General features: G+C 39.9%; 2 protein-coding genes and 1 non-coding gene across 4 annotated transcripts in view; 2 read left to right on the forward strand and 1 right to left on the reverse strand.

Annotated features, from left to right (window-relative positions):
• Window positions 1-1,190: 1,190 nt before the first annotated feature.
• TPT1 (tumor protein, translationally-controlled 1) lies at window positions 1,191-11,408 on the forward strand. Its single transcript, XM_060769268.2, has 6 exons — window positions 1,191-1,372; window positions 1,959-2,032; window positions 4,936-5,126; window positions 6,225-6,330; window positions 7,033-7,149; window positions 10,238-11,408. The coding sequence occupies exons 1-6, from the start codon at window positions 1,345-1,347 to the stop codon at window positions 10,238-10,240; spliced, it is 519 nt and encodes a 172-aa protein (XP_060625251.2). The 5' UTR covers window positions 1,191-1,344; the 3' UTR covers window positions 10,241-11,408.
• On the forward strand, window positions 10,030-10,160 carry LOC132772446 (small nucleolar RNA SNORA31). The gene has a single exon (XR_009631180.2). It is a non-coding gene; the product is annotated as a small nucleolar RNA SNORA31 (small nucleolar RNA).
• Window positions 11,409-15,970: 4,562 nt separating the features above from the next.
• GTF2F2 (general transcription factor IIF subunit 2) overlaps window positions 15,971-26,980 on the reverse strand; it is an 88,917-nt gene continuing 77,907 nt past the window's right edge. For both annotated transcript variants that reach the window (XM_060769267.2, XM_060769266.2), the window contains one exon: window positions 15,971-16,646. In XM_060769267.2, coding sequence (XP_060625250.1) covers window positions 16,527-16,646 — 120 coding nt within the window. In that variant the 3' untranslated portion in view covers window positions 15,971-16,526. The remainder of the gene's footprint in view (window positions 16,647-26,980) is intronic.

The following is a 26,980-nucleotide window of genomic DNA, read 5'->3' on the forward strand; positions in this document are numbered from 1 at the left end:
AAAGGGACGAAAAATGAGGCCAAATCTTCTGAAAAATCTTCAGACAGCAAAACAAGCACCACACGGGTGTTCACCTTTCTCTAAGTGCTCTAAAACTAAGATATAAACTTGGATGTAAGTTGGAACAGGTACATTTTTAAGTGTTGTTGTTGTTCATTCGTTCAGTCGTTTCCGACTCTTTGTGACTTCATGGACCAGCTCACGCCAGAACTCCCTGTCGGCCATCACTACCCCCAGCTCCTTCAAAATCAAGATCCCATCCATCCATCTTGCCCTTGGTCACCCCTCTTCCTTTTTCTTTCCTTTTTCCCAAGCATCATTGTCTTCTCTAAGCTTTCCTGTCTTCTCATTATGTGGCCAAAGTACTTCATCTTGGCCTCTGATATCCTTCCCTTCAATTAGCAGTCGGGCTTTATTTCCTGAAGTATGGACTGGTGGGATCTTCTCGCAGTCCAAGGCACTCTCAGCACTTTCCTCCAGTTCAAAAGCATCTATCTTCCTTCGCTCAGCCTTCCCTATGGTCCAGCTCTCATATCCGTTGGTGACTATGGGGAATACAATTGATTTAACTATGCGGATCTTTGTTGTCTCTACTCTTCACTATTTTATCAAAATTTCCTGGCTGCAGTCTGGGTCTGATTTCTAAGTGTAACTCCAGCCATATCTAGGTAAAGGTTTTCCCCTGACATTAAGCCCAGTCGTGTCCGACTCTGGGGATTGGCGCTCATCTCCATGTCTAAGCCGAAGAGTCGGCGTTGTCCGTAGACACCTCCAAGGTCTTGTGGCTGGCATGACTACATGGAGCGGCGTTACCTTCCCGCCGGAGCGGGAAGCCATATCTCTCTATCTCTAAATGTTTCTCTCTCTATCTCCCGTCGCAGTCTGGGTTGAGGCCTGATTACGAGACAAGAGATGGCTTTGTTGGCCTTGGTAGAGGGCCACAGGGGTGTTCCCCCTTCCCTATGCGAGCCAAAGCTAAGATATGAATGGAACCGACACCTTCCTGCCGCTCTGACTGGGGGCAACCCGTGGCCCAAGCGGAATGCGGGGCCGCCTTGCTGCTCCGCCAGGAAGGGCGGGCCGCTCTTTCCGCCGTAGCTCTAGGGGCGGGGGCGGCGCGTAGGCCGGGCGTGCTGGCGTCACAGTTTCGTGCGTCATGAGGAGCGCAGGGATTGGCGACGTTCGGGCGGCCGGGACGTGCCCTGCTGGCTATATGAGCTCCGTGGAGGCACCGCCTCGGCCTTTTCCGCCTCGCTCCTTGTCCGCGACGGGGGCCGCTGCCGAGCCGCTCCTCTGCCACAGACCGCCCGCCGCCTCGGCCCGACTTTGCCCGACGCCGCAGCCATGATTATCTACCGCGACTGCATCACCCGTAAGCCAGAGGTCTCCTCGGCTGGGGCTTGGCTTTGGAAAAAAAATCAGTGGGGGGAGGGGGGAGAGGAGGAGCCGGGGGTGGCGGTAGTAATCTTAGAACTCCCCCCCTTGCGCAAGGGGGGCGCACTGCGGCTGCGCAGCCCCGCATTCCAAGCTCTTCAGCGCGAGCGCCCCTTCCTCACACTGCGCCTGCGCGGCTTTCGAGAGTGGGGAGAGGGAAAAAGGGCAGCGAGCGAGGAGCGGTGGGGGGAGGTGCTCCGCCCCGGCATTCAGTGCGCATGCGCTTTGCTGCTGCTGTTCCAGCTGGCAAGAGCGGGTTGCGGTGGCTATTGCGCCTGCGCAGTCAAGTCGGTGTGGATAGGTGTGTGTATGGCCGTGGTCCAGAAACGGAGGTCTCGGCGGCCCAAGGAAGGACTTCCGGTTTAGAGCTGGGCCGGTTTCCTGCCTGGCGCAAGCAGGAGAGGCCTTTGCAGGCCCAGGGCCACTTCCCTCCCCGAGGGCTCACCAAGGCCGCATGGGCACGAGTGTTCAGGCAAAAGGGCAGAGTTTGGAGAGACCCTTTTCTTGTCTTTTTCCTCCCGCAGAGGATGAGATGTTCTCAGACATCTACAAGATTACAGAAGTGGCCGACGGACTCTGCCTGGAAGTGGAGGGAAAGGTAAGCGTCTGGGAAGGCCTTGGTTCACTGGGCAATGCTGGAGGAGGGTAATAATAATAATTTATAGACCCGCCACCATCTCCCCAAGGGGACTCGGGGCAGCTAACATGAGGCCAAGCCCAAAATAATACAGCAAAGTTAGACACAAAACAACAGAAAAATTAGATCACAATAAAATACATAAGAAATAAAATAAACTAAACTGTGAAAAATAATATAAAAATCAAGCATAAGGACAGGCCAAGTGCACAAGATAAAATGTTAAAACCCTGGGTGAGATAGGAATACAAAGTATATTTGTGAGGGGGGAGTCCAAGAAGGCAGAGCAAGGGGGGGGGGTTGGGTTTATTAAGGATAGGAGGAGTGGATGCAGAGCAGGAACAAAAGCAAAAGGGGCCTTCGCACTGCTCCAGGGCTTGCTGGTTTATTCCTCCTAAAGCCATGGAGCAAAGGGCTGAGTCGCCTTTGGGAAATTAACTCCAGAGGGCCATGCCTTTGGGTGTTGCTGGCTGTCCTGCAAATCCTTGGGTATTGCTGGCTGTGAAAAATGGCTATGAAAGAATTTGTTTATTTCCTGTATTTGTATACTGCCTGCAAGGCGGTTTACAGAGAATGCCCACAACACCATAAAATACATTTAAAAACATTAACATATAAAACCATAACAAGATTAATAAGAACACAAATCATTAGCGTCTCCTAGTTAAAACATTGTCTAGTTTCATCATCGAATCATTCCATTTTCCTGTGTCTGTTACACTGCATTTGCAAATGCTTACTCAAAAAGCCAGGTCTTGACTTTTTTTCCGGAATATTAAAAGAGTTAAATTGAAATGTGATGTTCAAAGCTCCAATCATAGAAATGGCTGAATAATACATAGGGAACTGGCTCTTGCTCTGCCTTAAGAGCTGAAATATAACATGAATTTGTTTATTTACTATACACACTTGCATATAAACCAACCCAAATATAAGCCGGGGCATCTAATTTTACCACAAAAAGCTGGGAAAACTTAATGACTCTAATATAAACAAAGAATGAGAGATGCAGAAGCACTGCTAAATTTCAAAATAAAAATTGATCCCAATAAAATTATATTAATTGAGACATCAGTAGGTAAAATGTTTTTCAATATTTACCTAACGCTTTAATACTGATTTAAATCATTATTCTAACCCTCTTCAATGTAAATGTGCTTACGGATCCTTCCAATAATCACCATGGTTTTTTTAACTATATTTCGGGGAAAATTCTGTGTGTATATGAATAAGGTAGAGACTGGTGCAGAGAGAAGGCTTGTGAGCTGCATGAAAAAGGGGAGTTGGGTTGCTGTGCGGAGAGGTGAGGGTCCTGGCAGGAAGGCTTGGGGGTGAAAGAAGCCCTTCTTTCAGCCCCATGCCTTCCCGCCAGGACCCTCACCCGAGTATAAGCCAAGGGGCTTCTTCAACCTAAAAAAGGGCTGAAAAACTAGGCTTATACTTGAGTATATACCGTATATCCCACATTATAAGTGTTTAAAACTTATGTGATATTATTTTATACTAATGTACTGTTGATGTTTATATTTCACTTGAGGTGCCTTGTTAGCTGCCCCGGGTCCTTTTTTGGGAGGTGGAGATGGGATACAAATAATGTTGTTATTAAGAGCGGCTTAGAATGAATAAAAGGTTATGATGATATAGAAAGGCTCTAAAGCAGTGGTTCTCAAACTGTGGGTCCCCAGGTGTTTTGGCCCAGAAATCCCAGCCAGTTTGTTTGTTTATTTATTTATGGCATTTGTATGCCACTCTTTTCATCCCAAAGGGGACTCAGAGCAGCTTACAAGTAATATGTACATACAACATGTTACATTATTCGCATACTACTAATACATCATTCATAATATTAATATTATATATAATATTATATAATATTAATATTATATACTGTTGCTAGGGGAGGGGCTCTGGTGTCACAGGAGACAAGATGGAACTGTCTTCCTGGCTCCCCTTCTTTAGTCTGGCCCCAGAGTGGCCATTGGTGCTGGGGGAGGGGCTCTGGCGTTAGGATTTCTGGGAGTTGAAGGCCAAAACATCTGGGGACCTATAGGTTGAGAGCCATTGCTCTAAAGTAGTGGTTCCCAACCTCTGGTCTTCCGGGTGTTTTGGACTTAAGCTCCCACAGTTCCTAACAGCTAAAAGGATAGCTGGGATTTCTGATAGTAGAATCCAAAACACCTAGAGGGCCAAAGGTTGGGAACCACTATAAAGGCCGCCTCCTGCTATTTTTATTAGTCTTCCCAATGGACTGCATCATCATGCAAAAATGTGTCATCAGAAAAAGAGCATTTATTTTTGCAGGCTGAGACAAAGTTTGTGAAACTCTGGCATGCTACTTTGTAGATACTAATTGTGCATGGGGAAGAAGAATTTCCTATATTTATACCCCGCCCTTCTCACCCCTGAGGGGGGACTCAGGGCAGCCTCACAAACACCATATGGTGTCATAATAATAAACATTCAACAATACATTAAATAGTAGAAATATTGAAACAATAATTAAAACAATTTATTAACACACGCCTATTAAAATCAGAGTCTAAAATCCAGTCCGGGTCAAATCATTGACATAAGTGTTAAAATTTTCTTTTACTTGCTGCTCACTAATTGGCTTGGTCCCAAAGCCAGGTTTTGATTTTTCTTCTAAAAGACAGGAGGGAGGTGGCTATTCTGATGTCACTGGGGAGAGTGTTTCATAGGCGGGGAGTCACTGATGAGAAGGCCCTATGTAATCAAGACCATTCTTTCCATTGGCAGCTTGAAACTGCATTAAATGGTCAATGTACACGTGTCAAACATTTATGTGTAGGCAGTTGTAACCACAAAATTGTATCTTACCACAATCTTTTGTTTCAATTGATCAGATGGTGAGCAGGAAAATAGGCGAAATAGATGATGCTTTAATTGGTGGAAATGCGTCTGCTGAAGGTCTAGAAGGTGAAGGGACAGAAACCACAGTTATCAGTGGCGTTGACATTGTAATGAACCATCACCTTCAAGAGACAAGTTTCACTAAAGAGTCTTATAAGAAGTACATCAAGGACTACATGAAAGCGTAAGAGATCCTGGCCTTCTTTACTTCAACATTAGACTACTGCAGCATTAACTATATTGGGTTGACCTACCAAAATATTCAGATGCTTGGAGAAAGCAGCTTCTAACAGTGGCAGGCAGCTGTGAGCATGATATCCCAATTGAAAACAATCAGTTTCTAGTAGAGTTACAATGTACAGCCTTACATAGAGTTGTCTCCATCTATTCAGATACAGCATATCTCATAATAATACTGGAAAAGTCAACAATGATATTATTGGTATGCCAGCTTTTCTCATAATTAAGCTAGCGGAGACACGGATGTTCTAGAGGGGAAAACTGAGCCATTTAAGATCAAGATTCAGCTAGTACTAGGCAAATGTAATGATACCACTGGGGATGCAGTGTGATGGGTTAAATGGGCATCACTTCATAAGTCCAGGATTGATTAGCTTAACAATGAGGAAAAGTAGCAAGAATAGCTCATTCTCTTCCTGTTGTGAATTTTGATACCTTACTCCTTTTTAAAAACTAGATAATGGGCATAAAGTTGTGTAACAGGGCATATTCTTTGTACTGAATCTGATGGCAATACCACTTCATTTCCCCTATTTTCTTTCCATGGGAGACAATCACATGATACTTTGGGGATTTTTGTTTGTTTTAGCCACTGAGCAGAAGTCCCTTTCAAATTCAAAAAATATCCAACTCAAAACACTTTTGAGAGAAGGGCTTTTTCCTAAAAGATAGGGGTGGATGAAAAATCTCTTATTGGAAGTGGATAGAGCCCAACCCTAGGCAGGAAAGAAATAACAAGAAGAAAACAACCCTGCCATAATGACTACATGGAGGTCAAACTAGCTTTGTATGACCTGACAGGGCCACCAAGATAGATTATCCTCAGTTGTACCTTTGCTAATCTTGCTATAATGAGGTCCATGGTAAACCTGACCCATATCAGGTTATTTCTACATAAATTCTGTTAAGTAAGACAAACTTTCCTGGAGACTAAATAAAACTGGCAAATGAAGGAAAACATTGGGACAGGGACATGAATGGAACCTAATACTTCAACTTATAACTTGTTGGTTGTGTTTAAGAACTGCTTTTTTCCCCTTAGAATCAAAACCAGACTTGAGGAAACAAAGCCAGATAGAGTAAAGCCGTTCATGACAGGGGCAGCTGAACAAGTCAAACATATCCTTACAAACTTCAAAAATTACCAGGCAAGTTGCAGAGTTCTGTATTCCTTCATAAAGTATATATCTGTGGCAAGTGTTGATGTTTGTGGATCACAAGGCAATCTTTTTTACAGTTACTATAAAACCTGCTAATCTGTAGGAAATGGCTAGAAGTTGGGTAAAAATAATCTATGTAAGACTTCTGGCATATTCAAATGCTATGTAGTACTCTACTAGAATTACTCTGGTAAACAGAAGCTAAGGCCTGCCTTAGTTACTTTCATGTTACAGTAGGAGATTATTATAATTAATTATATAGCGACATCCATGTATATTGTACTTTAGAAGTAAAACTATAGCAAAGCTGTTCCCTGCCCTCTGCCTTACCATCTACTTAAAACACAACACAAGATAAAAAAGGAATGGCAGCAGGGTAGGAGGGGATTCAGTTCAGCACATATTGCCCCCTTTTCCCCTCTCCTTCTGAGGCCATGGTAATTCATTTTCTTCTGGTCCTGCTACAGGACCTAGGCAGCAGGGGGACCTCACAAAAGGGAATTTCAGAGGCTCGGTCACCACCAATAATGTGCTGTCTCACCGGCGCAGCAGCTTCACCGTTTTTGACCATTGAAGCTTTAAAAGCTCAGATCATCATTTGGAATACTAGTAACAAGTACATCTAGTGCAAGGTTAGTTATGTTTGAAACTAGTATCTTGTATATAAACCTCCAGTTTTTTTCCTTCCAGTTTTTTATAGGTGACAGCATGAATCCAGATGGCATGGTGGGCTTGCTGGATTTCCGTGAAGATGGCGTGACCCCATTTATGATTTTCTTTAAGGATGGATTAGAGATGGAGAAATTTGTAAGTAGAAATTGTAGGAGAAACTGCCGAAATGAAAAGGTGGTGTGATTTAAAATGTTGACAGAAATGAAAGAAAAAGTGTGAGGTACTCTTTATCTTCCCTGTATTGGGATGAATTTTTAGCAGCAGATGTTGAAAGCTCCAGACAGTTAATCTTTGCAGCCTTTTCAGGATAGCGAAGGTACTGTCTCTTGATCACTTTGGCAGCAGTTTTCTTTCAACTAGAGAGTTCTGTAATAACCTGTTGGGCGCGGGTGCAACCAGTGTCCCTGGGTAGGGCTGTGCCATGTTTCTATAAGGGCATGAGAATAGTAGAAGCAGTGTTAATCCTTCTCTTTGTCCCTAACATTGAATATGCTTTACACCCACCATACAGAGTTGACACTGTCATTGAGCCATTAACTTCAACTGAATGAACAGGGTTTTTCATGCCCAGTGACCACTAATTTATTCCCTTTTCCTTTATATGAAGCTTGTTGAACTTCATAGCCTGTAGTGTTGTCAATTTATTGAGTTTGAAAAATCCTTTTTAGAGTTCTTTACCGACTGTTTGGTCTCATGGTGTCTAATAATTTAGTGCCACTCATCACCTTGCTACCTCAACATTTGCTTCTCACATTATTAATTTACACCCCACATTTTCTCTCCCAAAGGAGACTCAAAGTGACTAATACTAAAAACCATTAAAAACAACACATGTAAACCTTAAAATAAAATTAAACATAGAAATATAAAACTACATTAAAGGTAAAGGTTTCTCCTGACATTAAGTCTAGTTGTGTCCGACTCTGGAGGGTGGTGCTCATCTCCATTTCTAAGACAGTATCATCCGTAGACACCACCCAGGTCATGTGGCTGGCATGACTGCATGGAGCGCCATATACATACCATAATTTAAATCAATAAAACATTAAAGAAATCGATTAAGCCACATAAAACACAGCATGTCTGGATCGGTCTTAAAAACTTCTTTAAAAACTTACTTGAAAAGAAAGGTTATAGCTGCCAGAAGGATACCAGGGGAGGGGGCCATTCTGGCAGACTCTAGGGCAACCACTGAGAGAGAAGGGCCTCTCCTGAGGATCTCAGGGCTCAATATTGGGAGGTGCAATCCTAGCATCAAACCCCAGCAGATGTCAGTGGCTTAATGTAACCTTATAGTCTCTGCTCACTTGTCTACTACTAGAGAGGTTTCAGTGAGGGAGATTAGGAGGCTTGCTGCAGAGGATAGGTTAATAAATACACAACTTTCCAGATTCCAATGATTTTTTCTTATTAAAATACTGTTGGGTTGTTTTGTTAAGAGAGTAGTTTGACAGGTAATGGATCATTGTCTCTATGTTAATAGGCCAACAGTGTTGTCAAACAGGTTTTCAGCACATGCATTTTCTGCCCCTTCTAATAATGAGAAGATTCTGCACTTTAAAGCTTGTTGGTCAGGGAGAAAATGCAAATTGAATATGTAAACACATATTGTGTATAAATGGTATAATATACATAATGGTAGATTTAACATTATCTGAACATAGCCAACAATGTGTTGGCAGCTGTATTTATTTGCATCTCTGTGACCAAAAGGAAGGCTGTAACCAGGGCTGTCAGCTATTGGAGGTTATGGGGCTGTATTGAGAGGAATGGCCTCTCCCTCCACCATCCTGCAAGTTTGTCTAGGGGGTGTCTTTGAGGGCATTTTCATTGTGTTCTGGGGGTCAGGCGAAGTCCAGGAGAGAAGCCTTTTACAAATAGACAAGTGATCTCATATAAAAGACAGATAAAATATGTTGGGGTGAATTGCAATACTTTGAATAAAGGACAGCCCAAAAGTTCTGAAACTATCCTTCACAGTAACAATTTTTATTGTGAAAAGCCAATTCTACTGCCATAGGAATGTAATTTCTTCATTACATTTCTTATTAAAGGTTGTAATGGGTCATTTCAGGAATTTTCCTCCTAATGCAAGAAAATAATTGAAAACCATATATATTTCAAAGGCTATTCATAATTCAAAACTTGTTCTGTGAAAATTTTGCATATGATTGGTTTGTGCAGGTTTTTTAAAAAAAACAGATTAGAGACCTAATTTTTGAAAATGCAAATAAAAATATAAAAGACATTTAAAACACAGTTGACTCCTCCCAGCCAAAAAGTTGTAATATATTTCTAATTACTTGATTTTTGCTAAATATAAACAAATGTAGTTCAATTAATACCTGTCCACAAGTGATATTAATATAAACCAGTTTAAACATTTTACTAAAATTCAATTATTTATAATTTCAGTTTTTAGTTTCCTTTTGGTATTTTCCCATTTTTCACTTTATCTAGATTGATTTTACTGTATTTCAATTATTTTCCCTGATATATCTTGTTATATTTTCCCCTTCCTTTATTTTATTTTATTTAATTTATTATATGTCTTTATTTTTTACACCACACACAATATATCTTTTATTTTAGTTCCTTCTAAAAATGCTATTGTTTTTCCACATCTCTTCCAATATTCTCCATACACAACAGGTTATCGAACCTCTCCACTGATAATCTTAATGTTCAATTTGAACATTTTAAATGTAATTCAATCCTTGTAATTTCAACTTGAAAAAGGGCTTCTCTTTCTGTTCAACAGAAAAAAGTGCTGGCACACCCAGAGAGGAACTTCAAATGAATGAGGGAACATAAAAATATGGAAAAACATGACATTTTGAGGGCAAAATAAGTTTCCATTTGGACGTGTGCTGAGGCCACAGAAGTCAGGCTTTGGCCCTTGTTGCCAGGTGTTCTCTGGTCCCCAGGGTTATAAATAGGATTTACTATTCTATCTGAAATTCTTGATGCTCCAAGTGCTAACCCTACTTCGCTTCTGATACTTCCTTGAACATTGAGCATCTGCTGATAGGCCAGGAGCATTTCTTTTGTGTTCTCTGGTTTGCAATAAGATGCAATAGCAACTTCCTTGCGCTTTCTGTTTGCCTGATATCATGGCAACTCAGATTGAAAATGGGAGAACAATTTAATAAAATAGTACTGAATGTTGTCATTAAAAAACCCGGTTTTGAGCACAGGCTAACTCTCATTACTTTCTTAACAGTAACAAGAGATCGGCTCTTCTGGATCACCCATCATCATTATAATTGGCTGCTGCTCTATATTCATCAACAAAACATCATGACTCAGCAATGTCTGAAAACTGGACTGATGCCGTCTTGAGCTTAATTTGATTTATTTTGACCCTGAAATATTTGGAATGGAGGCATTGGTTTTTAAAAACTTGTCATGTAGGCTGTCAAAAATAAAAAAAACAAACTCATTTAAACCCAGCATAGGTCATGCCTCTTGGTTTAATGTGTTGAACAGGGTTCTCCAGCCAGCAGGCTTCGTGTAGTTCTTGTGCATTTGGATTAGCATAGCCTGGCCTTTGTACATGCAGGAAACGGTCTCCAGATCCCGGGGGCCCTGGAACGTGGAAGATCAACCAGCTACAACTGAACTGCTTTTTAGGCACCTGAAAAACAACAGATACAAAAAGGCTTTCCTTCTGAACTGGATCTGGCTCCTTGCCATTCATCAGACCACAATAACTAGCTGGAGGACACATTTGGAAGCCTGAATGATGCTGATCTGTGCACTGATTTGAGTTCTTAACCAGTTAAAGAGACTGATCCCTTCAGTTTATCACGACAAAAGCAGAGCTTGGAAAGATCATCTTGATGACAGAGAGGAGCATATTAGGCAAAGAATCTACACAGGAGGCATTGCTTATATGCTGTAGTTTGAAGTAACTGTAACGTAAAATACCTAAGTAATACATGCAACACAATAATCACAGGATACTAATTTGCTGTGTGGTGTGTCAATCTGAGCTCAGATCTTTCATATGTTAACTGAAAACCTTTAAGCACTGGACAGTAGAATGACCTGTAGTAGGCAATGTGTGTACCTTTTATCTAATGAACATTTTGCAAAATCCTGAGGACACCTTTCTACTTCTGTCCCTTGTATGCATCTGTATGGCAAGCTGAGAGTATGTAAACTTACTTTTAAGTTGAGAATGCCTTGCTTTTTGTAAGTCATTCAGTGTTATTCATCCTTGGGCGGGGCTTCTCCCAAGAATAAGTCACAAGCAGTTTTGCCTTCAAAAGTTAAACAGTAACTTGGATAGAAAAGGTGGCTTTTTATAATGAGGGCCAAATTACATGCTTAGATTAAATGATATGTGTATCTGCAAATTTGTGGTACTGGAATAAAGCATTAGTCTGACACACACTGCTTTGCTCCACAATAAGAAGAAAGACCTGTAACAGAATCAGAAGGTGTCCTGCTGATTCCTTCCATTCATGAGTGTGAATGAGTTGGGAAATATCCTGGGTTACAATTATGAGCCTAGACTTGCCAGCCATTATGGACCTGCATCCTTATTCAGAGTATCTAAATTCTGCCATGTGGAGTAACCAAATAGCCAATAGACTTTGCTGAGTGTGTATCAACACTGTATTACAAAAATCACTTATTCTGCATATTCCTGTGAGTTACCCATAGTCTCACATGTTTTGATTAATCAGTTCAGTTCAGTCAACCTTGAAGTTGCCAGTTCTGACCAAATCTTTTCAAATATTTGAAAGGATGTCATATTGAGGAGGGACAGGCTTGTACTCTGCTGCTCTAGAGACTAGGACATGGATCAGTTGGTTCAACTGGAAAAGTTGGTTCAACTGGAAAAAGTTGTTCTGTGTGGAATATGCTGCCTGGTAGTGTTGTGTCTCCCTCTTTAGAGGCTTCTAAACAGGCTGGATGGCCATCCGTTGAGAGTGCTTTTATTAGTTATTTCACATGACAGGGCTAGAATTGATGGTGGTTATTCTAAATTTGATAGCAAGTTTAATTTTCAAATTGCCACTTTGGTTCCTTTTTTGAGACCCCTTCAACTTTCACTAGGGGCCCTTCCACACAGCCACATCACCCAGAATATCAAGGCTGAAAATCCCATCATATCTGCTTTGAACTGGAATATCTGAGTCCAGTTCAAAGCAGAGAATGTGGGATTTTATTCAGCTGTGTGGAAGGGGCCTAGCTTTCATTTCTTTCACTCTCTCCTTGCACCTTGATTCTGCAACCACTTAAAATGGTTTTAAGCTATCAAATATTGAGTGCCTATTGCATGGTGACGCTTGCTCTGGGCATTCATTACTTAGCTTTTGGGATGTGGGAACTATCACCTTTTGGTACATGTGGTGTAATCATGCTGGTCCCTTATTTTAAAATATCTAGGGACTCCTTAACCCTCAAATGTTAGACTAGTAACAGGCAAATAAATTAAGGCAAAGTATTGAGGGAATTGGTGTCTTCGAAAACATGCATAGCTAGGAATTAGCCTGTACCAGAACCCAGCTACTCTTCTGGTTTGCTGAGTTGTGTTTAGTCACTTAATTAGGCAATAAAATAAATACAAATCCTCATCTAGTTGTCTCTTTTTCCTCACTGAGATAAACTTATGTATGTAATTGAGGAGCTAACAGATATCTTATGCATCTATAAAATGTTTATTTCCCATAGCCAGTAAACTTTGACCCTGCCAAATTCATTATGAAAACAAAAACTCCGAATGTCCCAACATTCTTCACAATTCTGCTTGCGGCTTTCTCAAATGCTTGAAATTGCTATAGTGAAGGACAGAGGTCCTTACATGGGCACCAAAGGGCTGTCCCCGATACTCATTTTTATCTGCATGTGCTCGATGATTGCACTGTGCCAACCATATTTTAAGTGAGACTTTTAAAAAAAATGGGGTGAAGAAATTGAATGGTTCACATGTTCCTGGACTTGCACTCCCAGGCAGCATAACCAATAAGTAAAAGTACCAGGCCATCATCTGGAGGGGTCTGCTTTTTCCACCCTGGCTTCAACTGAAAGCAGTGGTAGTTTAAATACTATTTCTAGTCTAAGTACCACATTGTATACTTTCATAGATGTCGTGGAACATGCCTTGCCTTGTTTACAGAAGACCAAAGGTATTGAATTGTACGCCTATAGTAACGAGTGCTTTGAACTCTAGTAAGTGTGAGGTAAGAATCTGGGATAAGAGAGGGCAACTTATGATGATCTAAATCTGTTGGGTGCTACCTTGGTCTTAATTGGACAAGTTCAATAATTGACACATTAGTCTCCTTAAATTTTAGCCTGGGCTTTTGTGTGAAAGGAACCCATCTGTTACTGAAAGAGGATGTTAGCTGCAGCACTTGCCACAGGGCACATCACTTAGTTGTATTTCCCGACTGTTCCAGCAGATTTCTATTTTGTGGAGGGGGGGGGGGTGGTATTTGGTATGCCATGAATTTTCATGAATGTATATTAAAAGGATCAGTAGTGCATTTCCTTATGTAGGCAGGCAATTTAACTGTGAGGGTCACTAAGAAAATTGGGACAACCACAGCTATTTGACTTTTTAAATAGGGAATGTCCACAAATGTTGATGTTTCAGCAAAATAAAAAGTGTTGGCAAGTTACTCTAGGTGTTCAGTGAATTGGAATGCAAAGTAAGAAAACTATTAGCAAGCATGACATTAAAGCTACCATGTACAAAGTAGGTTTTCAGTCTTCACCTATGAGGACTTTTATTTGCATAAAATGCCTGACTGATGGATGCTAATAAAGATGTGTGATTATTTAGTTATGGGTCTGTCTTCAGGGGAGTGAGGTTGTTAAAAGATTCCATCAAACTTCCTTAGAACCAATGCAATATAAATGCTTAAAAAACTACACTGAATGACCGTGTCTGGAAAAGCAAGCTCACGGCCCATATAATGGATTTTGGAGATTTTGTCCCCTATGACTTCAGTATTCCAGGCATCACAGCACAAAAATGTTCATGTCTTTCTCTTGATCTGAACTGCACTGGGAAGTGTAGGCTCTGCATTGGTTTGGCAGAAGCAATGAAGGGCTCACAATTGGTAGTATACAAACTGAAAATGTTTTGTAATAGATCTACTGTTTAATTCTATTTAGATTAGAGTTTGCTTTAATACAAATGGAAACTGGCACTTACAGAAAAGTATTTGACGGCAGATACTTACATACTGTGACTTCATCAACCCCATTTGAGTTCACAAGCCAATTTGATATTTGAATTAGTTAAATTGAATCAGGATCAATTTTACTGTTAAGTCATCTTACAGAATCATAGAATTGGAAGAGACCTCGTGGGCCATCCAGTCCAACCCCTTGCCAAGAAGCAGAAAAATCACATTCAAAGCACCCCCGACAGATTTATTATTATTATTATTATTATTATTATTATTATTATTATTATTATGTAATTTTGGCAGAACCTTGAGACATATCCAAATAAATGTGTAATATATAGTAGAAATCTCACAGGAAAGAAAATAGTTTTTAAATTTTTAATTTAAAATATACTCTACCAGCTGTCTTCAAGAAGAGCTAAAATGTAAAGAAAAACATGAAAGCCAACAATTGACTGCAGCAGTGCATCACACTTTGATTATCCTCTAGTTTCCATGCAGTCACTGTAGGCATGTGTGATCTGCAGGCATTAGCAAATAATCACTGAAAGCAAACATTAGGATGGTTACAATGGAAGGGGCAGTGTAAGGCTGGAGTTGCCATGTGGAGGCTGGCTGTTCCTCTGGGATTGGTTGGCTATTGAGTCAGGAGAGCAGAAGCGTTTACACATTCTGCAGCTAGATAGATGCTGGGCAGAGCTGCCGAAGGAAAGCAGTCCTGGCCATGTTCCCATTAACACTTTCATAGCCCATGAGAATAGGTGGAAGAAAACGGGGAATGTTTGCATGAGAGTAAGCTTTACTTCCTGTTGGTTGCATCAGGGGGAGCAGTTGTTCAGAGTCAAGAGTATTTCTCTACAGAAGCAATCTAGCTGAAATGACAAAATCTGGAAGGCTAACCATTCAAATGGCAGCAGCCTTTAACAACATGTCAATAAAAGAATTCACAGAAATAACAAATATTTCATTATCGTGAAATCCTTCAAGAGAATACACTCGTTTTCTTTTTATTCCACTTTGTAATTAGTGCTATCTTCGATATATGAATGGCAATTGCCAGGTGATCTTTATACCAGCAAACTCCATGTTTATATGGGTGACAATAAAGTCAGTATGGTTGGTTTGTCAGACCAAGAAGAGTGTGCTAGAAACTCATGTTTTCTGGTAATGGTCCATCAAGGAAGCCATAAGTATGTCCAGCACTTAGATAAGGTGCCACACCATAAACTCCAGAGTGAACTGTCAATTTGCTTGTCTCCAATTTGCTACGGTGTAACATCTTATGAAGCTCCAATCCTCAAAAGACCATGATAGCTCTTGGCAGCAGAAAATACACAAACCTAGATGGTAAGTGTCTTTGCACTCTGGTCCAACCTCACCTCAGGTTTTTGATGGAAATATGCCCCCTATTGATCAATTGCAGAGTCAAATTTCACTTCCTATAGCACTATGCATTTTTGTTCCTGGGTTATAAATGTTATTTCCTAATTGGTTCTATCATAAAAACATGGGAGAAGTTGCTATAGTTTTTCAATGAATATCTCACAAGAGTGTCAATCAATTCAACATTGTTTTAGCAACAACAAAAAACTAAGTTCCTGGAGTATAATAACTACTTTCAAAGTACAGTAAGAAACACTTTCAAACCAGAAAGGTTTTTTTTCTAATTTTGTTACATAGTGTATTTAATGAGTTGAAAGTGAACTCTCACCTCTTTCCAACATATACTGCCATATTGTTTTAAGAGCTATTTTGTAATGTTTTCAGAATTGTTTTCTGCTCCTCAAGTAATACAGAAACATTAATATTTTTACAATTTTAAAAGATACTTTTTATTAATGCAGAAACAAAAGGAATACAAAAATTCTTACTTCAAATTCTGATAACTTTTTCTTTTATCATCAATGTGTAGCAAATGCAATTTCCCAATTCCTTTTATTGCTCTATGGAACATTTTAGAATATATTCAAAATATGTCCTAGTTTTTGGTCATCCTTGATAAGCCATGGTCCTATGATCTGGTCTCGAGTTCCACTTCACTTCCAAGATTCAAGACCACATAAAATGTTAACAACAGAACATATGCAAAAAATAAATAATACTTCTAGTCTCCTTGCTAACATTATTTTTACAAAATGCGAAAACAGTCTAAGCACCAAAGAAAGTTTATTCTATAAAATGGTTGTCAAACCAATATACCAAAAAGATACAGAATGTTCTCTACTAAATCTTTTTTTAAAAAATCATAGCGGCACATACCACAACTATTTAACTCCCGTTGTCTTAAGGGATAAAATGTGCATCTTGCTCTTCCTGTACCCATAATCGACAGCTTCTCTGATGGAGTAATTTGTAGTTGTATTAATCACTCTTATCTTCACCTTGATAATGTCGATACTCTGGTTTAAGTTCCCAGGTATTTTTGTGTGTTCCTTTAACATTGTAGATGCCTATTTCTCTTAAAATTTCTTTCAAGTAGCTCTAAAACAAAAAAGAAAATATTTGAAATTAATCCAGAAGAGACCACATGAGCCATCTAGTCCAACCCCATCAGGCAAAAAAATCACAATTAAAGCACCCCCAATAGATAGCCACCTAGGCTCTGTTTAAAAGCATCCAAAGAAGGAGCCTCCACTGCACTCCGAGGCAGAGAGTTCCACTGTTGAACATCTCTTATGGCCAGGAAGTTCTTCCTAATGTTCAGGTGGAATACCATATACATTAAACCAGTAACAAAAATGATACTAAAATAATGTAAGAGGCAAGGAATATTCAGAAGTAGATTTGGCATTTCCTTCTGAAATATAGCCTATAGCACTCTGCTTAGATATTTCACCAATCAAAAGAACTCAAATGCATGCCTATTGCCCTAAAACCAAGAAGGAACACAAAATCTGTAGTCTGCAGAGTCAAAACTGATCAATCCTGATACCAGCCATTGCTGCTGATGCCTCTGACACACACAGATTTCTATGTTTTGAATTCCATTAAACTTTTTCCTTTCTTTGCTGTACCTATGATAAGTACACATAACTAAATTGAAGTAGAAGCATTAATGATGAGGGAAATAGAATTCATCCAGGTTAAAGGTGAGCACTAGGTTCACTTAAGCGAATACACTGGGATGCAAACGATAATGGAGAACATAGCAAACCAAAGGCTTTTCAACAGGAGGAAGCAAAGGGGAGATTACTGTCAGACACCACAAAGTTACTCCCACTGCTCAGACAGCCTCTGTAGAGGGGGAGTAATTACTTATTTATTTCTGTTGTTAAAATATTTCTATCCCACTTTGTATCAACATATCTCAGAGCAGCAAACAAATTAGCGTTAGAAATTAAAAAACAGTTTAAGACAAAATAATTTAAATACACTAAAACGTATTAAGCACAATTAATAAATAAAAACCAGAATAAATCAGTGTAAATCATGCATAGTAACATGTCAGTGAGGTCCAAAGGCTTTAATGAACAGTTAACTTTTCATTTGTTGCTGAAAGTAAACTGGTGCTAGGATCAATCAAGTTTTCCACAACCTGGGATACCACAGGCCCTCTCCCATGTCCTCCCACACAGTTGCTTCTACTGGTGGGACACCAAGGAGCCCCCACCCACACCCCAGAAGACCTATGATGGTACCAGAGCAGATTAGGATCAATGGTACTTACAAAGTGGCCCATGGACTGGACAATTTTCTGGAAACTCTGCTAATCTCCCTCCCCTCCCCTCTCTCTATATATCAAAGTTAAAGCTTTGCATGTCTATCTGTTTGTACCACAAAGACTATTGCTAGGTGAAGTGGCCCTCTGTGATGTCACTGGGAAGGTTTTATGAGGGCAAGCAAGGGAAGAAGAAAGCGAGAAAAGAGAGAGGAAGAAAGTGGATGAAGGAAATGGAGGAAGGGAAGAAAGAGAGCCTGCCCACTACTGCAAGAGTGTTGCCATGAGGGAAGCCTTTTCAGAGCTGGAGAAGGGAGGAAGCAAGCAGGTAGTGGTCCAAAATGATATGTGGGCAACACTGGGTATCTACACTGTATATCTGATTTTTTGAGAATCTCTGAACTAGGCCTTCCAGGGCCCATGAAGAAAGTATCAAATGTAGCAGCCCATCCTAATTCAGGTCTGGACTTGTGAAACAGAGGACTGCTCAGGAAGTGGGGACCTTGAGGATGGGGTTCTTCCCCAGTTTATGAAACAAGAGCAATCATTGTTTTTCTTTTTTTTCTTTTTAAAGTTTGTGATTGCTTCCTTGGGTATAAACATCTGATTTTGCAATTAGAATTTCCTAATATAAACTAGATTGCATATATTTGATAGGCATTAACTTACTCTGTGGTTATATTTTTAAAGGTCACATATTGTACATGATTCATGGCACATAGTGCCAATATGGAGACCAAGCTCACACATCATTATGTAAAGCCAGAGATCTCTGGGAATCTCATCCTGCAATGGACAAACAGCACATTGGTATAAGCTGCCCAACCATGAATGCTGGCATCAGGACTATCTTCCAGTACTTTGATCGCCCTTCTCTGGACAGGTTCTAGCCTCTCAACACTGAACCCCTGAACTGTGATGCCCATAACTAGACAGAGGATTTTAGATGAGAACTGGCTAGAGTAGAATAGAGTAAAACTATTACTTCCCCCAATGCAGACACTATGTTCCTATTAATGTTGCCTAGAATTGCGTTGGTCTTTTTAACTCTCACATCATACTGTTGACTCATGTTCAATGTATGATCTATTAAAAACTCTGGTCCATTTCACACATACAGCTGTCAAGTCACCCATTCTATGTCTGGACATCTCATTTTTTCTGCTGAGGTGCAGCACTATGTATTTTCTCCTGTTGCCCTCTATTCCAGTCTCCAAGCCATTGATAAATGTCAACTAGCAATGGGCCTAGGAAAGACACTTCTCTCCGGGATGAAAATGAGCCAATGGCCTGTTCACCAGTTCCCAACTCAACAGTAGCATTGTCTAGCCCAGTTTACTAGTTTCTTTATGATAATTTTATGAGAGACCTTGTTGAAAGCCTTACTAAAACCAAGGCACATTACATTCCCTTCATTTACAAAACTTGTAACTTTACCATCAAAAAAGAGGTAAAATTAGTCTGGCATAACTTATTTTTGGGAAAGCCATGTTGACTTTTAGTGATCATTACATTCTTTTATAAGTTCGTATAGACTGTCTGTTTAATGATTTACTCTGAAATCTTTTCTAATATTGATGTCAGATTGCCTGAGTGGTGATTACTGGGATTTCTGTTCCCCATGAATTTTCAAAGATTACTGCTACGGGTTACTTTGGCCATTTTTTAAATGCCCTTGGATGTAGTTCAAAAGTCGCACAGTATTTTTGCGTGTTAATTTTCCGCTACCTTTGCAGATGATCCCACCAATTCTTTACTGCTGGTAGGTGGAACTTGTGACATAAGTTCCAATTAACCATTTTTATTATTCTTCATAATCATCGCCATCATTATTATTATCATGCTTGACTTCCCCTGTACATTTCTCTAGAAGAACACTGTTGCTCCCACCTAAGGAACCTGCCACTTCCACCCCTATAACCAGGTCGCCACTGTTGGTTAGGAACTGATCTAAAACAATTGGTTCCCTTGCTGTCTCTTCCACCTTCTGGATAATGAAATTGTGTGCAAGGCAAGGAAGGAATTTGTTGGACCTAATATTCTTGGCAGAGTCTGGCTCCTTTTCTTTGGTGATGTTACTTGGAAACCACCCTGGGTCCCCCTTGGGGAGATAGAGCGGTAAATAAATAAAGTTGTATTATATTATTATTCTCTCCCCCTTTCTAGATGAATACAGACTTAGCTTTTTAGTAAATTGCACAGAAGAAACAGTTTCAATGCATGTTCCAGAAAGTTGTCAGGTTCTGTAGTATGTTTTCAGGGGATCAAGTGCATGTGAAAAGTAACTAAATACAATAGACTCTCTGTTAACCACCACCCATGGGGACTATGTGTTTGCTTGAGAACAGAAAAATAGGCCTAACTCACCTCATACTATTCCTTACCATAAACTCTACATTGACTTGCTATTAATGTTTAAATAAAGCATTTAAAAGCAAATTAAATTAAGTTTGTCTTTATTTGTCTTAATATTAAATAGTAATGTATTTATGGTATAGCTTTGTGATGCAGTGTTATTTTTTCAATTTATTGGGTCGGTTGTTTGAGAGGTCCAGTCAACAGGGGTTTAACCCACTGCACTGGGGGTGGGGGCTCTGTCTTTTGAAATGATATGCATCATTTCACTGCTGCAAAGAGCCTTCATACTGAATCAACACCAGCAGATGGCAGTAGTTAATCACAAGAACATCCAAAGCTGGAAATGGATTTGTTTTTCAGTGGGCAAGAACTATTTACAGGATGCTGTAGTCTGAAAGAGAGAATTAGTTGGATATGACAACTTGACCCTTTCCAAATCTGAATATTTAATTGTGGCATCGTTTTGCAGAAACAAGTCAAACCCTTTGGAATCGTTAGAACAAACTTAGGTTCAGCACTACACCTGAACATTTTCAGGACCACTATAAGAAAATATCAGTGAACATTCTGAGTCCATCTTAAATCCACCCCTATTTTCTATCTGAATAGAGTTCCTATGAGACAGCAGGATTACAGTTCAAAATTATCAGGGGCACCAGTAAATATTTTTAAAAGGATGTACCATATATTCCGGCATATAAGACAACTGGGCGTATAAGAGGACTCCCAACTTTTCCAGTTAAAATATAGAGTTTGGGATATACTCGCCGTATAAGACTACCCCTCTTCCAACGCACACCAAATAAAAATTTAAAAAGCATCAGAATTGATTTCAATATGGTAATATTCCTATTACTGTCCCTCCTTCTCTGCCTCTCAGATCTTGTACATGTGCACCTGCACCGCTTCACTGCCGTCTTCAGGAGTGAGATCTGAGAGGCAGAGGAGGAGGTACAGGAATAGGATACAAGGGCGGGCCAGACAGGTAAAAAGAGGTGTGTTTTTGTGGGGCCAGAGTCACTCTCTTTTTTCCATACCCTGGGCGCCCCGGACGCCTGCAGCTTGCTCCCCCCTTCACTTACACCTTCCCAGTGAGGCGCCCCTTCACCTCACCATCAGGACCACATTAAGTCCACAAATCCTGATGAATGGATTTTCTTCTAACGTACTTGTACAGCATCACCCTTAATGCTTTCATACAGTCGCTGCATACGGCAGGGACACGGTCACTGACGTTTTTGAGCCCCCTCCACCCCCACAATATGCAGCAAACACAGATTCTCCCATCCCGATTGGAAGTTTCAGCACCCGTTCTATAAGACGACTCCCGGCGTATAAGACTATTCCCACATATAAGACGACTCCCATGCATAAGACGACCCCTGACTTTTAAGAAGATTTTCTTGGGTTAAAAAGTAGTCTTATATGCCAGAATATACGGGAACTTTGTGTATAACTGAGATTATTTCCTATTTTGCATACGTCCAAAGGAAAGATGAAACACTACTACAGTGAGCTCTCTATTATAGCAGGTTTCCACTTTTGTAGATTTGAATATAAACATATTTGATTAATATGTTCTTTTTAGAAAACCACAGGCCCTCCAATGCAGAGGTTTGCAATGTAGATATTGAAGGACCAAGAGATTCCCAGCCACAATACTTCTCTGGGCTTTTGTGGATCCTCTAGCACAATGATATAGACTCATGGAAGTTGACCAGAGAGTTGCATTGGGGGGCTAATAGATTTTTAAAAGTTTTTAAAAATTCACGTTTTCTTCACTTTCAGAGGGGGTCTGTGACCCTAAACTCAGTTAATGTGGAGGAATGACCGTACTTTGGTGTCCTTCCAGTCTATTTATCAATTCATAAGGGGCTTTTTATCACTCGAATGTTAATTTGTTTACATGCCTTTAAGAAAGACTTTTTTTTCTAATGTTCCCTACGACTATAGAAAGGGTTCCTTTCCACTGGTGAGGCATTGCTTTTCCACACCATAATTAATGTAGCATTATTTTAATCATCACCCCCCCCCCCCCAAAAAAAGCATGGCCAAGATATTTTACATATTCAGAAATCTTATTTGCCAAACACTTCCTGCAGGTTTAATTAAAGCCCTCCTCTAAGTGATAGATCCTTGGGCCTCTAATTTAGACTTGTTTAGCCAAGCTGGGCATTACTGATGATCTGCCTCCTAATTAGTCAGCACCCGTTTCCCGTCTAGGGTGAGTGTACTTTATAAATTACTGGATTCTGTTCAGTTTCCCTCTTCATACTCAAACAGCATTATTTAATTACAAAAGGAAAAAACAGCAAAAACAAAACAATAATTAAATCCACTCTCCCAGTTGGAAACATAATCTCATTAAATCTTGGGCAATTAAATAGACAATCCTTTCTGAACTGGAAAGTGTGAAATGTAAAAGGAAGTCATACCTTAAGGTACATTTGGGAAAGTACAACACCTATGAAACACCTGAACAGAACCCACTTTTGCAGACTTTGCTTTAAATGGCAATCTATATAAATAAAAATGTAATGTTCACTTGTGGGGTTAACAGAACTCAAAAACCACTGGACGGTTTACCATAAAATTTGGCCACAAGACACCTATCAGGCCAACGAGTGACCATGACTGAAAAAAATTGATTTTGGCATTTGGGAGTTGTAATTGCTGGGATTTATAGTTCACTTACAATCAAAGAGCATTCTGAACTCCACCAATGATGGAATTGAACCAAACGTGGTACACAGGACTCCCGTGCTCCAACAAAAAACACTAGAAGTGTTTGGTGGGCACTGATCTTAAGTTTGGGAGTTGTAGTTCACCTACACCCAGAGAGCACTGTGGACTCAAACAATGAATCACCTGGACCAAACTTGGCACAAATATTCCATATGCCCAAATATGAACACAACGAGTTTGGGATGAAATAGACCTTGACATTTGGGAGTTGTAGTTACTGGGATTTACAGTCCACCTACAATCAAAGAGCATTATGACAACATGGCCAGTCCAGCAGAGTTGATGGCAGGGGAGCATCACTTCAATGCCGGTGGTCTTTGCTTCTTCCAGTACACAGACATTGGTCCGCCTGTCTTCCGAAGAGATTTCAGGCAACACTGATGGAATTGTTCCAGGAGTTGAGTGTGACATCTGTAGGCCATCCACGTGGACTGTTTACAGACGTCACATTGTGATGACACAGCACATTCTCTTTCTTTGTTTGCTACTCATATCCTGCAGTTGGTTGTTCCCCTTAAAGAACTAAGTATTACAAGCAAAAGCTGAAAATCATCTAGCGTTTTGGAAAAAAGGGAAGTGATGAGAAGGCTGTCGTCAACCTCTGAATGCATTACCTGTAAGACCTAGGATATTGTTTATTGCACTCTTTGTCTTGCAGCTTTATTTGCTGTAGCTTCAATCAAACTTTATATAACTGACGATAACAATGGAAGTTTGTAACCTTATAATCCTTTCTTATTAAACCTGAGCCTACCTATAAAAAAAATAAAAAGGGACTAAAAATATACCAGAAACTACGTCAGGCAATGAAAACGCCCAAATTGGCTCAAACTGATTCTAAAGCTAATTTACAAAAACAGACTCTTAAGTCTCAAAGAAATATTGTTCAGCTCTTATGTCAGAGCTCACCTGAAAATGAAATACAAATACAGTGAGAACAAAATAACCATATGCACAGTTACTTAGTGGCAAATTCCACTGAAAACAGCAGGGCTGAAACCTTTTTTGAGCCTAGCAGTTTAGCCCTGATATAAAAATAGTATACTTGATATTCATTATATTGGTCAACTCTCGTCTATAGAAATCTCACAGTTGAGCTGCTGGGAACAAACGCTGCTAATAGAAAATTGTCCAAGAGAACCATTAACAAAGCTTAAATGAAATTAAGATACTCTCTGTAAGGCTGCCAACTTTTCAAGCTAATTGCTACTGACATCTAGTAATCAACAGACAGTCAAGTACAAAGCACACAAATCAGTTAAGTACTTCTCTGAGATGAAAAATAATACAAGTTAAAAATAACAAGCTGACACAGGAAAAAAAGGCACTTTAGGTAGCTCAGGGAGGAAAATCAAGTGATGTTTATTTTGATAAACAGAATACTGGGAAGGTTCTGGAACCTGGCCTAGCAAAACAGCATTTCATAGAAGGTTAATTTTACCATATTTCATCAGCTCAAACATATTACATGTAGTTAGGAGAAAAGCAACCTAACTGGTCCAAAGTGAATTTGCCAACAACCAAGGTCCATGGGCCAGAAAGAAATCATTGCAGCCAATGGGCACAATGGTGCAACCCCTTGGCACACTCTGGGGGGGGGGGGCGATGGCCCACACATGAGACAACTTCAGTAGTACTGGTGATCTTTATTACAATGAGTCAAACATCTGAGAAGTGATTGACTTTTTCTGATATTTTGGGTAGAAATAGGACCAAATGGCACACGATGGAGCCAAATGATTCTGCATCATTATCTCTTCCACTCTATAGTTTTTATCCTCCATGTCTTTCTGTCCCGTGTAGTTTAATTTATTGATGTCAGGTTTAATTTACTGGTGTTAGGTCTTAATCTGATGATAGGCTTTAATGTTACTTTTATATGTGGGATTTTATGTTAGTATCATGTGTTTTATGTAGGCATTGAATGTTATGCTGGAATCCGCCCTGAGTCCCCTCGGGGAGATAGGGCAGAATACAAATAAAGTTGTTGTTGTTATTATTATTATTATTATTATTATTATTATTATTATTATTTGAAACACAACAAGATGAGCCCACAGCAAACAAGATCACTCTTGTCAGACACTTCCCAAGTGTCTAGGACTGTGTGATGTACTGGCAAATAATGTGTGCAGATCCCAGTAAGGTTGCCTTTTGCAGCTGGCAGATGATAATTTTGTCAGCATCGATTGTGTTTAAGTGCAGGCCAATGTCTTTAGGCACTTGCCCCAGTGTACCAATCATCACTGGGACCACCTTTACTAGTTTGTTGTTGTTGTACTATTATTATTATTATTATTATTAGTAGTAGTAGTAGTAGTAGTAGTAGCAGCAGCAGCAGCAGCAGTATTTGTACAAAGGGTTATCTTTATGCAAATTATTCCCTCATCAAGAAAAAGAAAGAAAATGGTTGCCTGCATCACAGCCTTTATTTAGTCTATTATATTGATTGCTAACAGCAGTGCTGGGCATTTTAGAGATACATTTTAGGGATGTAAACTTTGGTCACAAAGTCAGTCTAGTGGAACGTCCTAATATGTTTGCCATGGAAACACACTTGCACAAGAAAACTTTCAGAATCTCTGCATAATGTGAGTAATTCTCACCCAATTAAATCTTGAGACTCACTGAGGAAAAGTGTACATTGAAAATCTGGCCAGAAAACAATATAAGATTCTGTATCTAACATTCTTGGAATTTGTCAGCAGAGCCAAAATTCCCCATAATGTTGTAAATGCTGCCTCAAGTTAACAAGCTCTGTCTTTAAGTGCTTGAGTTTTTAAAAAACTACTTTCACATTTCTGCTTTTCAAAAGAAAGTTGGTAAATTGTTCTACTTAAATTCTTCCCTGCCTTGTCTTTGGAGACGATAAAAGTCTCCAGATCTGTGATAATGACAACATGATTACATTTACAGCACAAAAGCCTTTGCTGCAAATGCTTTTTACAAATGGGTTTTATGAGCCATTCGGTTAGGAGAAAGAGATGAGAGATTCTCAGCAGGGATTTTTAAATGGAATGTAAACTCTGAATGTGACGCTTTGGAGAACAGCAAAGTTCATAAACATTCAAGCTTTGACTACTGCTTTCCAGATTTTCTGAAGAATTTAGTCAATAATTTTCTTCATTAAAAAATCTAAGTGGCACAGATAGCAGCAACTTTCACATAGCATCTGAGAGTGTTTGGAGTACATAATATGCTTACAACAACCCTCTAAGGAAGCAGTGTTTTGCATGTAGAGAAGAGAGAGAGTAGTAGTAGCTTGCCTAAGGTTATGTGGTGAATTCATGGCTGAAGCACGATTTGAGCAATTCTTTGGCCAATGTGTTGTCAAAGGCTTTTAAGGCCAGAATCACTGGGTTGCTGTGAGTTTTCCGGGCTGTATGGCCATGTTCCAGAAGCATTCTCTCCTGACATTTTGCCCACATCTATAGCAGGCAGACTCAGAGGTTGTGAGATCTGATGAAACTAGGCAAGTGAGATTTAGATATCTGTGGAATGTCCAGGATGGGAGAAGGAAATCTTGTCTGTTTAAGGCAGGTATGAATGCTGCAATTGGCCACCTTAATTGGCCATACAACCCAGAAAACTCATAGCAACTCAATTCTTTGGCCCTTCCCTCTCAGTCTCAAATTGCACCAGCCCTCATTAGGATTACATCGCAAGCAATGTTCTCACTCCCACAGTGATAAGACATTTTTAATGGAAAATGTGTCACCTGCGAAACACAGCAATTACAAACAGAGAAGTTAGACAGCATTTCTTTAAAAAATAGATTATAGGTTACTTTGAGATAAGGGTTATAAACATATGATATACAAACAACTATCTAGGTTTTTAAATGGCATTCGTGTCAAACTGAACCAGTAATAAAAAATGTGTAACTCAGGAACAAGTATAAAATAGTAAATGGGATGCTGGACTATCTCCTTTGGAGTTAAAGTTTTCTTTCCCCCTGAGCCATGAAACGCATGGGGTGATCTTGGACTAGGTGTTCACTCTTGTTTTGACTGATCTACATCAAGGGCTGTTGTGATGATTAATTAGAGCAGAA

This window comes from Anolis sagrei, chromosome 3 (genome assembly GCF_037176765.1).
Source record: "Anolis sagrei isolate rAnoSag1 chromosome 3, rAnoSag1.mat, whole genome shotgun sequence".
NCBI classification, from domain to species: domain Eukaryota; kingdom Metazoa; phylum Chordata; class Lepidosauria; order Squamata; family Dactyloidae; genus Anolis; species Anolis sagrei.